Genomic DNA, 12,971 nt, shown 5'->3' with positions numbered 1-12,971 from the left:
AAGACCTATTGATAGAAATGTTTCACAGCTTATTAAGATTACATCGGGGAGGGATAGACTCATGAGGGAGTAAATGGAAATGAGATTGCAAAAGATGCATTACAAAAGGGAAATAACAGTTCAAATGCCGCTAGGAAAAGGAGAAGGAAAAACAGCCATTAAGAAGAAAGGTACTGAAATATGGCAGAAATGGTGAGAGGAAGACAGGAAAGGAAGGAGTTACTATAAAATACAAAAGTCTGTCAGTAATAAAAATTATAGCGAAAGGACCAGGCGGGAGGAAATTATAATGACAAGACTAAGAGTAGATCACACAGGACTGAATGGCACCTTGTTTTTATTGGGGAAAAGGAATAGTGAAAAGTGTGAAAACTGTGGGGTTAAAGAAAATGTTGAACATATCATTTTGCACTGCATATTGTTTGAGTTGGAAAGACATATTTCAAGATAGGGTTCAGGAAGCAGGGCGGGAATGGAATCTGATGGGGGTATTGGGAACAGAAGGAGAAGAAAAGGGTATAAGAATCACCAGGAAGGCATTATTTAAATTTCTTAAAGACACTGGGTTGGTGAACAGAATGAGAGCACCTTATTGAGGTTGATAGCTGAGTGATATGATGTTACACACTCCAATACAGTAGGTGGCGGTATGCACTTAAAAGTTGTTTGCAATCCACCATTAACTAAGAAGAAGAAGAAGAGATACACCAGAGATGTTTTGGAAACACACAGGAGAGAGGAGGCGAAAGAGAAAAGAGATTTCACATGGCTTTTAATCAAGAATGTACAGATTCTTACATGTACATTCTTCAGAACCAGAATATCTCATGTAGCTCCAATCCTAGCTAGCAGGACAAGCTAGAGCTCACGTTTCTCACTGAACAAGAGAAACTAGGAAAGTGGTAGCTCAAGAGGGAATGAAGGAGAAGGCATTACAACTGTTCATTTGTTGAGATGTGTAGAGTGTTTTTTTTTTATAAAATTGGTTAAGACTGCTTTTCATCACTTCAAGCTACACTTTATTTTTTTTTCTGAAATTAAGGACGTTATTTTAGTTTACTTAAATTTAGAATTTATTATTAGAGTTGTTATTTATTATCCCTCCAGTTTGATGTGAAAACTGAATATTGTTGAAATATTGTCAGTTGTTGACTAAAAACACATGTTGATACAACTATATGTTATGGCACTGAATGATAATGTAAGTTAGTCGTTATGATGTTCTGGACCTTTGCTTCGGGAAATTTTCTCTAACTGGACCTCTTTGAATTCTAATTGAAAATCCCTGGTGCAGAGGATGGGGCTGTGGGGTGCCAATGTTTGTTGTAATGGTGGCTGAGGTTCTGTTGCCGATCCTGACTGACTGGGGCCTGCCAGTCTGAAAGTCAAGGAGCCAGTCACAGAGTGTGGGGTGCAGTCCAAGTGCAGACAGTTTGTGGGTGATGATGGCATTAAAAGCAGAGCTGAAGTCAACAAAAAGCATCCTGATGTAGGAGTCTTTGTTTTCCAGGTGGGAGAGGGAGTAATGGAGGGCAGCAGCGATGGTGTCGACCTGTTGGGCCGGTAGGCATACTGCATCCAGGGTGTCCGGTATTCTGCTCTGAATGTGGGCCAGCACCACTCTCTCAAAGCACTTCATTATGATTGGAGTGAGAGCTACTGGCCTGTGGTCATTCAGGCAGGTGGGTGGGTTCTTTTTGGGGAGGGGAATGATGGTTGATGTTTTAAAGCAGGAAGGTACGGTGTTCTGGCTGAGGAAGAGGTTGAAGATGGAGGAGAGAACATCAGCCAGCTCATTGGCACATGCTCTGAGTGTCTGCCCAGGAATGCTGTCAGGTCCTGCTGCCTTGTGGGGGTTGGTCTTCCTCAGGGCTCTGTGTACCTGGCCAGGTGAGACTGTTAGTGGGGGGGAGGGGGAGAGGGGTTGAGTAGTTCGGTGTGTGTGTGCCTCCTCTCTGTGCTGTTGGAGGTCTCGAAGCGGGTGTAGAATATGTTGAGGTCATCCGGCAGGTTGTTTGTAGTGCTGATGGTGTTGATTGTAGTCTTGCAGTCCGTGATGGGCTGCAGGCCTTATCACATCTGCTCTGGGTCAGCAGAAGAACAGAAGCTGTGGAGTCTGGATCTGTGGTTGCAGGCTGCCTGCTGGCCCCACGTTGCTTCTCAACACCTGCTGTGACAATTATTATTACTAGTCTTATTATCATCATTAATAACTGAGAGCACCCTGCAGGACTGTTTTGCTCAAACAGACTGGGATGTGTTTCTGGCGGCCGCCACTCAGGAGGACTCTTCTGTCAGCATACAGGACTTTTAAATTGCACCTTCTTCAGGTCAAATGTTTGTTTTGTCTAATACTTTGATTTATGACCAAATACCTGTAAAACAAATGACATCAGCCCATCTGCCTCAGCCTAATGCTACAAATTAAACATCAGCATGTTAACATTATCATTGTGAGCATGTTTGCATTTAGCTCAAAGCACCACTGTGCCTAAGCACAAACTCACAGAGCTGCTAACATGGCTGTAGACTCTTGTTTTGCCCACATCACAATTGTTGGGCTTCTGTAAATAACATCATAGAGTATGGTCTAGACCTGCTCTTTTATGAAAAGCGCTTTGAGATAACTGTTGTTGTGATTTGGCGCTATATAAATAAAATTTAATTGAAACTGGTTCTTTATTGATTCTATACATAATTAGCAAAGTCAAGACTTTGTGACTTATTTAATTTCTTAGTCAGTCAGACACAATTTATTACAGTTTATTTTAGCACTATAAAACAACCGCAAAACATGTTCAAATATGTTTAACTACAGTATATCAACACAATATCAAATAGGCAAAAATGGGGAAAAGATTATTTTATCTTTGCATTTTCTTTAATTTACTTCTCAGAAGCCTACTCGCCCAAACAGCCGCCCAGAGACCCTTTGCTGCAGTTGGTCTCCTTCCAGAAGGCGTCTGGCAGCTGGGTGCTGGATCCAGCTCTGGCTGCTGCACTGGGAAAGACCAGCAAGGAGGTGGAGAACGCTAAACCTGCATCGGTGGGTTATGGTCAAAAATAATAATAATAAAGGGGTTAATTATAAGATAGTTTTCATGACATGGTTTATATAGAAACAATAGAGAAGAAGTAATAAAACATATGGAACCAAACCAACACAACATTAAACAAACCAAAAGAAATGAAAATGAAGATTCGGAAGACAAAAGATATGTCAGTGCATGAAAACAAAAATACTGGTGATACTCAAGCCCCTAAGCACCCTCTGAGAACCAATGTATACCTGGCTCCTAGTATGTTTTAGAAATGACTTTAAAATTTTATTGATCATTTTTAAAGCTCTTAATGGTCTCTCGCCCTTTCTGACCTTTTAGTCCCACATACACCAGCACGTACCTTGAGATCCTGAGGCAGAGGTCTGCCTGCACATCACTAGAACCCACCTATGCAGGCACATCTTACCATCAGAATAATTCACCCATTAAATAGCAGTGAAAGGAACTCAAAAGTAACATTAGAAGGTAACATTGTTCAAAACCATCCAGCAGCATTTTCCCTTTACGCTGTCTCTTCTTTGTTCTTCGATCTCCTGTTGTGCCTGTTCCATATTTTTTCTCTTGGTGAATTAGGTGAAGCAAAGAGTGTGGGCCACCATTCTGGCTCTGATCTGGCTTCATGGTTTCAAGATGGATGCTCAGGAAGAGTGGGAGCTTCTGGCTGTGAAGGCTGTGTCATGGCTCCGTGCTAAGAATGGTAATAACCAAAACAATAAGAGCCAATCAGCTGTTTTTAACAGTGTGTGCCAGGAAAAATCAGCTGTTTGCCCACATTCAGTCTCCTCTGCTGATGACTTGTTTTGTGTTTATTTTTTATTTTTTTCCAGCACCATGTGTGACAGAGTGTGTGGAAGCTGGAAATGCTCTGCTGGGTTGCAACGTGCAGAAAGACGCCCTGGGGCTCTGAGGTTTTCATTAAAGTGGCTTCTCCTTCAGGACTGGTACACAGAAGCAGATCTATTCCACAAACTTTATCATTTTTGCACTGTTCACATTTAGTTATGCAGCTGTTTGTTAAGCCCTTGCATATTAACTGATGTAGTAAAATATGTTTTGACTAATTTGCAAGATACTACATCCAACCAGGTTCCGACATGTGACAAAGAGTTGTTCTTTTGCCTTAAATCTTAATGTCAGATTGTACATGAATCAGTTTTACTTGTGAAAATAAAATCTGAAGTCTGAAGAATGTGTGAATGAAGAAATACAAGCCCTTTAGCATCAATGTGAGAGGACACATATTTAAGGCTGACAAAGTATTTTGGATGCTGCAAAATATGTAATTATAAATGTGCTTTTGATTATGCCTGTTTAATTCTGTGCTATGAAGGTGACAGAAGATGTGTTCGGGTATATCAATCACTGTAGTATACAGAATTGCTATAACAGACAAGCCTAAAGACTTATAAAGTGAAGTAAGGTAGTGTTTAAGAGTTCACATTGACCTGAACATACTTTTATATTTTTTTAAATAACTTCACATCGCTTGTATTTCTACAGTAACTGTCAAAATAGCAACAGACAATTTGTCAGTCCTCAATTTTATGAATATGTCACCTGCAGTATTCACCTTGAACTTTAACATCACCGCTTGTTACATGTGACAATCTTTCCCACTATTTGGGGAGCCTCATGAAGGTATTGTAATAGAAAACTAAAATAGTCAACTGTGTGAATCAAGTCCTTTTATTTGTGCGTACAAAGAGAAGAACCTGAATGGCGTTTCCTCCTGACATTCGACATCTCTCTGCCTTTATTGCTCTCAAGTGGCAAAGAAACAAACGCATGGTGACCTCATGCAAATTCTGATTCAATTCTGGCATTTAGTCCTAGAAACGTCTCAAGCTCACAGCCATGTTAAAGTATTGTTTCATGTCTGGTATTTAACATACAATCCTAAGCACATGCTGAAAATGTAAAAAAGTAAATGTTAAAAAAGGTGTCAATACCACCCCTGTTTTGTTATCCGTTTGTGTAAAAAGTGTCACCTATCTGTGCTGGCGTCTGCCTGGAAAGACTGAAACTTTGATAAATTATCACAGTTGTTGTCTCTCAGGTTACTGTTAAAAAGACTAAAAACTTATTTCTCACAATAGGGAAAAATTAAGTTGGCTAACTAAATAAAAAAATGTCGTGGTATTATGCTTTTTGGCTTTTCCCCTCACCTTTATTGAGTTATTTATCTTTTTTGTGCATGTAAAAGATTTGCAAAGTGAAAAGCCCAAAGTCCAGCCCAAAGGGAGTTCCCATCTCCCTCAAACCAAGCTAGTCTGAGCTTTGGCTCGACTCGCCTTTGTTTGGTTTTGCATTGTAGAAATGTTGCACCTGTACTTGCTTCAAGGTACATTTTTTCATATCACCTCACCTCCATCGAGGTTCCAAGCGAGCTGAGGGATACTAAAATGTAATGTGAAGACACGACAGACTGCTTATTGGTCAGAGAGAATATTATAATATTCACTGCATCATCATTGCGTGCCCCAGACAGGCCAGCATCAGAAAGTTTTATATTTTACAGTTTTCATAAGAAATTTCATCACTAAATCCAATTCTGAGAAGTTTTGAGGTGAGAAATAAACAGTGTAGATTTCGAATATTGACAGTTTTACGAGAAGTGACGGCTGAACAAAAATGTGCTTGAATATTTTCGGAGTTGAGGTGCTCCGCAAGTGGCTGCGGGGGAAGCCTGCGCCAACCCGCGGGAGGAGCGTGTAAGGCCGGCCAGCCGCCCGCTCACAGAGCCCTCTGCTCCCGCCGTCACACAGACCGCTGCAGCAACAACGGTATGGAGCTAAATTAGGCCCAAATGTTTTGTTAATTTGAAAAAAGTAATTGTAATCGAAAAACTAAAACTTGAAAACTTAAGTTTTTGTCTAAAACTTAAAAAATACAACCATGTACTCAAACTAAAAATAAGTTTGCCAATTTTTTTCAGTTTAAATAAAATATTGATTTATTTCTTGAAGTATTTTGAAGAAATTATTTGTTTTTTATTTTTCACTTTTCCATATTTTGATATTTTAGGACTTTTAGAATTTTTCAGTTCCACGTTTTATGTTTTCAAAGTCAAAGCTTTTTTTTTTTTACAGCATCAAATCTTTTTTTTTTACACAGCATCAAATCTTTTTTTTTTCACTTTCAAATCTATTTTTCAGTTTCAGACTTTTGGCCCCGATTTTGCGTGGGGGGCATGGTTTCAACGGAGAGGGGCGTGGAATCATGAGTGACAGTCTAACAAAGAAGGACGAAGACTCTCCTCAGTCATGTTGCCTTCACGAAACGTAGGCACTGCGAGAACCATGGCTCAATTCTTTCTATCCACCATATGCAGGTGATTGGCAGTAAACAAACTAATGCCAGTGGCTAAGTTCCCTTTAAAAAGCTGTTTTGGACAATACGTGGGACCAATTACACTATACGAGCAATAAATTGTGCCAGTTTGTGCAGTTCAGCAGCGACACTTTAAGAATGAACTTCTCTCACTTACACATGCGACCATGAACGCACCGCTGTATTCACTCTCCATGGCGTCCGCAGCGCCAAGGCAACAGGTAAGACATGTGAAATATATGGGCCGTTTAGAATATATTATTTGGTGACATTATCCCACAGTGGCTAATTATTTTATCGTAGGGACACACATAAAGGGAAAATGCGTTTGAGTTTGACAACTGGACAAAGCTGGAAATGAAGCATCGCTTGTGTAGCACACAGGAAGGATTATGGGTAGGGCCGTGATCTGATTGGTTGGTTAAGTCGGTTGGTTCGGCTGCTGGAGCAAAAGTGAGGTGTTTAAAATGAGACTCAGAGACCAAGGATTAGACATAAGATGATGCCGGCTTCTTATATTTGAAGATATGTATAAAAATAAAAATATTTGTTGGTACCAAAAATGAAAAAGTACAATAATAAAACAAGTAATGAATAAGGCGATTACTGATATCACAATCAGGCTATGACATCAGCATGAGATGCTTGCTTTCCAAATTTAAAGTGAGTATTTCACTCTTTGAAGTAGTTCTATAATTAAATTCCCGGGTGCACCCTTTAAACCTGAATTTCTGTTAATAACACCACATTCAAGTTTGTTCAGATCCAGTTCAATAATACAATCCAGTAGAATTCACACAGTACAACAGTAACCCTTAACTGCAGGAATGATTCCTACTACTCAGCTCCAAATTCTCAGTCCCAAGGTGTGAACAGGTGAGTTTGTTTAAGTGAGTCCAAAGTCCAAACAAAAAAATGGATGTGTCGAAGGTAAGTCAGAGTTCAGAGTTCCATAGGGTTGGTGTATGTATGTGTGTGGGGGAAGGAGTGTGAAGGTGAGTGAAGGGGTTTTGTGTTCTAGTGGGGCCTACCACACCGCAAAGTGCAGTAGTAGCGGGACAGGTCCAGTGATCCTGAAGAGGGAATGGCTCCCACAATCATTCAAGAGGGACGGCTCGCCATCAATTTTCATCCGCAGATCCAATCCAGACAATGGAAGAAGAAACACGCGCACACACAAAAAAAACCCCTGACCTGTCAACAGACAGGGTCAGAGAAATATTCACTGCTTAAGTCTCATGCAATAATATACACTACATGAAATTCACAATACACAATGATATACATACTGTGGGTGTTTACTTTCTGTGCCTCTCTCTCTCAATATTCAGCATATAAACATAAATAACTTGGCTGCACACAACTAGATAAGCTGCACCAATTAGCTGCACGTTAGAACAATTACAGTTTTGATGCAAGTGCAAAGTAAAGTAAGCTGAGTTTACACATTAAACAACACAGTAAACCAGCTTGTTCAACTAAAATTGTAGCTTCATATTCACTAAGTGCACATAAATAATTTAAGGTACAAAGTAAGTGAAATTCTTAAGTTGAAAATTAACATTCTCACTGATTTCACCAGAGCGGCTGGACACACACCCAAAATGGCGGCGCCCAGTAAAGCCACAAGGTCTTCTAAAACCGAAACATACGAGACCGTATGCAACTTTCAGTACTTTCTCTCAGTGCAAAATAAGTTAGCTTTCACAGTAAGGTGATAAAGAATGAACAAAAGCAGTTTTAAATGAATTACCTCGCTCTTGAATCAGCAAAGACTGCGCGTCGCGGGAAATCCTACGGACATCAAAGCTACCGCTGCTAGTCGTCTCAAGCGCTATATCTAAACACTGAACTTACAACTAAATTCTTACAGCAGTTAGCTACCACGTTTGTAGTGTTGAAGTTAGCCTCAGTGTAGTTCGTTTTTAGCTGTATTTTCTCCAGGTTTCTCCGTTTTTCACAGTTTTCATCCTCTACAGCAGCGTAGCACTTCTGTCTCTCCACACACACACAGCAGCGGGGAGAAAAAAAACCTTCGCTCGCTCACAGAGACGCGGGAGCAGGTGGGCGGACCTACCTGCTGTCAGCTGATTGGCCAAACTAACCTGTCGGTCTATTTTGCCCTGGTAACTGAATTTTAACCCTTTAAAATCCTTAGATAATCTCTCAAGTTGCATTTCAAAAATAAAATCACTCATTCAGATTTTTATAGGCTTTTCCTATTTTTAAACCTAGATCATTTCATCTGTGTTACACCTGGATTAGCATGAACTAAGTTAGCTCCATCCTACTAAAGCACAGGAAGTAGTTACTCATTTCAGTAACTAGCTCAAGTTGTTTTATGCCTTTAACGTGGATTTTCTTTGTTAACCTCTGTTTGTCAGAATGTCGACCATAACTCGACAGTGGCTGCAGCCGCACAGAGTCTTATAAACGTGCTCACACACAACATCTCTCAGGGACAGCAAGAGCAAGGAAGAATGCAGGAACAGGGATCGTCATCTGTAGACCAAGAGATGGCCAGGTTTTAGATGGAATTTTATTGTTCAAGTTCATTTTAAAGTAATTTAACTAGTTAATATTTTATTTGTACATTTATGACCATAATTTAAAAAACAAAAACATTTTTAAATCATGCAGATCTTTCCCTGGATTTTTCTCAAGAAAAAGTTACCTAGGAAAGCGAAACATACAGAGTCCAAAGACCTATAGCACACCATATACAAAAACCTGGAGGCCTTTTAGTTTCTATGTTTACCTGTTAAACATAAATTCAGAGACAACCCCAACCTCATCTGAAGAGTCTGAACTTGCTCAAGCAGGGCTTGGAAAAAGACATCTCACCATGTCCAGGGATATGAGTCACGAGGAGGTATTACAGATTAAACTTTGCTCAAAACGTCTTATATTTAAAACATGACCCTTTTATCCTAGTGGTAGGATATTCTTCAAGCATTGAGACATCAGCTCCTAGTCATGGCAGGGAGGACAATAGACAAAAGAACAATTTCTACCTCTATCTGCACTTCATTTGCACTGTTTACTGTGTTATAAGTTATTTTAATTTTAATTCTATTTTAATATAGGTTTAATGGATGTTTAATGGATGTATGTTTCGTATGCTACTGGATACTTGAATTTCCCTCGGGATAAATTAAGTGTATCTTTCTATCTATCTATCATCACTTAGTTATGTTCTCTTAGTTCTTTAGACTACTGCAAAATGAGTACCCTAAGATGCAGGGAGTGACAGGTGGATGGCTACTCTACAAGGCTACAGGTGGAGAAAAGTAGTAATATAATATCCATTTTTTTCATACATTGCCATTCAAATAACTTGGCCAAACATATCTAGTTGAAATAATCCAAACAATGTTGCATTTACAGGTGGTCAGGGTAAAAGGAGACTGATAATGATTCCTCCAGACTCTGATGGATACACCGGAACCCTTCCATGCAGTGTCACAGGGGCAGGGAAGAACACCCTGTATATTGTGCCTTTGCAGCATGAGTTTGACCTAACTCCACTACCTCCAGATGCCAATTCCGAAGTATGCCAAAAGCACAATGTCAAACTTGCAAAGTGAGTTTTCCTTTTCACATTTTGGCCCTTCATGTTCAGGAGTGCATGGAGTCTCAGTCAGCAGGAGAGGATATTGAGGTAAGCTGTGTAATACATGTGATGTTGCATTGTACAGCAACTGCTGCTGTTCAATGAGTTATAACAGAATATTTTCATATGTAATATCTTAGACGTGTGAAAACGACATCCAGATAGTTTCAATGACAGCCCCCCCTGTACACCATGACACCAAGACATCTTTTGAAGAGGTACAGTGTTAAATTAGTTATTGAGCCATACTGTTCTGATAACTGGAAAGTTCTGTCTCCATAGAAAGTTCCATGTCATCTGTTTCTTGAAATTTACACCACAGTTTGTAGAGATCCATGCTAGCATGTGTGGAGAAAGGTAATTTGTATGCGGTACTTTTATGTTCATTTTAAATGTATATGTAACTTGAGTACTTGTTTTATCTATTCGTACTAATATGTGCACAATACATGTGCTTTTGTAGAGAAAAGGACAATCTTAAGATGACTGAGACACCTGCTGCGAGCCAGAACAATGGAGAGGAGCACATCAAAAGGTAAATACTGTGTTGTCTAAATACATAAACATCTTCATCCTACACAGATCTTAATTCTGCAGGTTTTGCAGTCAACATTAGTAGCTATTTATTGATTCTAAGTTTGGTTTGGCAGTGTTGATGATGTATTGGATGCCATGTGTGGAAGAGTTGACCTAGAGAAACAGTTCAACATCCAAATCTCCAGAACAAACATTCTGGAGAGAGGCCTACTGCAGTGGCAGCGTCAAAAAAAAAAATTCACTTACTGCTGCTCTGAAAGTGACGTTCTTTGGGGAGGCTGGAGTGGACACAGGTGCTCTCCGAAAAGAGTTTCTCACAGGTAAAACAAAAGGAAACATATTTGAATCCACAGAACAGTCTCTATGAATAACGGGCAGCTCACCCAAATCATGAAGAAATGTTACATTTTTATTAGTAATATGTCCAACTACCAGCTAAGGTCTGTCCTCGAGTTGTGTATTAGGTTTTCTATAATGTACAAAAATTAATAAAACAACAACCCAAATTAGACAAACCCTACTGAAATGATCTGAATGGCTAAATAGAAATACATTTTTATTATCTTGGTTGGGTTTCCAATTAAAGTAATATGGTCTAAATTAAATGGCTAATAGTTAATTCACACAATAATAAAATATTACTTGACATAGGAGACCCTAGACCAACAGTTATTGTGTTTGTACTTGTGTCAATAGAAATGATTGCAGGAATTGAGAGCCGTTTCTTTGAGGGGCCAAAGCACCAGAGGAGCCCACGATACTCTCTGACTGACTTTGACAGCGGCCTGTACAAGTGGGTTTATTTTTATGCAAGTCGGGCCAAACTGTTTCTTTCTGTGAAATATTTTTTAAAACATTAATGCTTGATTTGTGTAAAGAGGACTGTTGGAGAGATTTTGGCAGTAAGTTTGGCACAAGGTGGCCCGGCCCCTGCCTTTTTCAGCCCATGGACTTACAGTTACCTCTGTAGTGGCCAGATAAACCCGGCGACTCTCAATACTGATGCAGTTGCAGATGTCCAGTTGCGAGAGTTAATTGAGCAGGTATGACCTCTGTATGAAGGAAATGCTGGGTTGATCAAGTATTCCCTGTCAAACAATATTTTCATGTGTTTACATGGGAAAGAAATTTTCTTCCTGTGAATTAAATTTATATTTTCAGGTTGAAATGTCAACTGAACATTCAATTGAAGGCCTTTCTGATGAAATCCTAAATTGTGGAAATACAGGATCTCAGTGCAAAATAAGGAGTCCATTGTTCGGTATGTTAGGACATATATTTGTTTGTACAGTAAAATTAATAAAAGGTATTTTTTTGTAGTAATTGTTTTCCTGTCTACTATTGTAGTGCCATTGTACTCCATGCAGTGCTGAGGCTGCAGCCTATGTTGGAACAACTGAGAGAAGGCCTGCAGCTGTATGACCTTCTTTCGCTAATCAGGCAGTACCCAGATATCTGCCAGCCCCTGTTTGTTCCCGGTGAAGATGTAAAAGTAAGCAAAACAAGACCATTTAGTACTATTATATGAAGAAATGCTTAGCTGCTATGACATTTTATAATTAAATGGTGACACGATATACTATTTTATCTCATCATAGGTTAATGCAGAGTTTGTCATGGCATCCATTCTTCCTGACAAAGGGACTTCCAGGCATCAGATTGAGCTGGAGATGATCAACTTTATTCAGGACTTCCTTTATGAAGCTGAAGGTGTATAGTTGTTAATGTTCTGCAAATCAAATATTCGAAAGCTCAGTAAAATGTTTTTGTTTTCATGACATTTGGAGCTGTATAATTTTCCGGTACCACCTGTAATTATGCTGGTATTGAACATGTTAATGTTATTTTCTACCAGAAAATTTTTGATAATGGTAATAGGTACTATGGACCAGGGTAGTTTGTGTTTTAAGACAGTTGCACTTCTTTTGAATGCAAGGCTGTAATCACAATGAGCATACATACAGAGAACATACATACAAATGATTGTTTCCCTAAACCCATTGTTCTTAATGAAAACCTTTACAAATCTATCACCATTCTATGTAGAAAGACATTATTACCAATAATGAAAGTATATATAATGGCATATATTCATTGTGTTTGGCTCAGATAGTCATCTCCAAATCATCTTGAAATTTGACTTTTCTGTAGCTAAGTACCTTTGTCTAATTCACTCCTTTAATTGAAAGAACTGCACTGCAGTAAGGAATAACATTTTTAATGGTCACATAACACTTGTTGTTTTATCTGTTTGCTTCATAGCTGAAGACCAGGTAGATGACCAAAATGGCCTACATTCCATCACACCTGCCAGGTTTCTCCAGTGGATCACAGGCCAAGGTCACATCCCACTTCTTCCCTCAGAGAAGAAGGATTTTGCTGTAATGATCAAGTTTAACCATGACTGTAGTGCAGTCTTTGGCCATCAG

At 39.3% G+C, this 12,971-nt stretch overlaps 1 protein-coding gene and 1 long non-coding RNA gene across 3 annotated transcripts; one reads left to right on the top strand and one right to left on the bottom strand.

Moving 5' to 3' along the window:
• Window positions 1-2,904: 2,904 nt before the first annotated feature.
• On the top strand, window positions 2,905-4,738 carry LOC123966135 (von Willebrand factor A domain-containing protein 5A-like; the record flags this gene model as incomplete). Its single annotated transcript, XM_046042351.1, is given in 3 exon segments — window positions 2,905-3,046; window positions 3,636-3,759; window positions 3,890-4,738. Coding segments are annotated over 3 exon segments (346 nt in total), but the record flags the coding sequence as incomplete, so codon positions are not given.
• A 2,154-nt stretch (window positions 4,739-6,892) lies between these two features.
• LOC123966136 lies at window positions 6,893-8,991 on the bottom strand. 2 transcript variants are annotated; one of them, XR_006823892.1, is made up of 2 exons: window positions 8,146-8,991; window positions 6,893-8,027 (listed from the first exon to the last, which is right to left on the bottom strand). It is a non-coding gene; the product is annotated as an uncharacterized LOC123966136 (long non-coding RNA). The 2 variants fall into 2 exon arrangements; XR_006823893.1 differs by having other exon boundaries at window positions 6,893-7,586.
• Window positions 8,992-12,971: the final 3,980 nt, after the last annotated feature.

The sequence above is a fragment of the Micropterus dolomieu genome, unplaced genomic scaffold (assembly GCF_021292245.1).
Source record: "Micropterus dolomieu isolate WLL.071019.BEF.003 ecotype Adirondacks unplaced genomic scaffold, ASM2129224v1 contig_12763, whole genome shotgun sequence".
Classification (NCBI taxonomy): domain Eukaryota; kingdom Metazoa; phylum Chordata; class Actinopteri; order Centrarchiformes; family Centrarchidae; genus Micropterus; species Micropterus dolomieu.
Note: the sequence above shows the minus strand (reverse complement) of the source record. Positions and strands in the feature narration are given on the sequence as shown.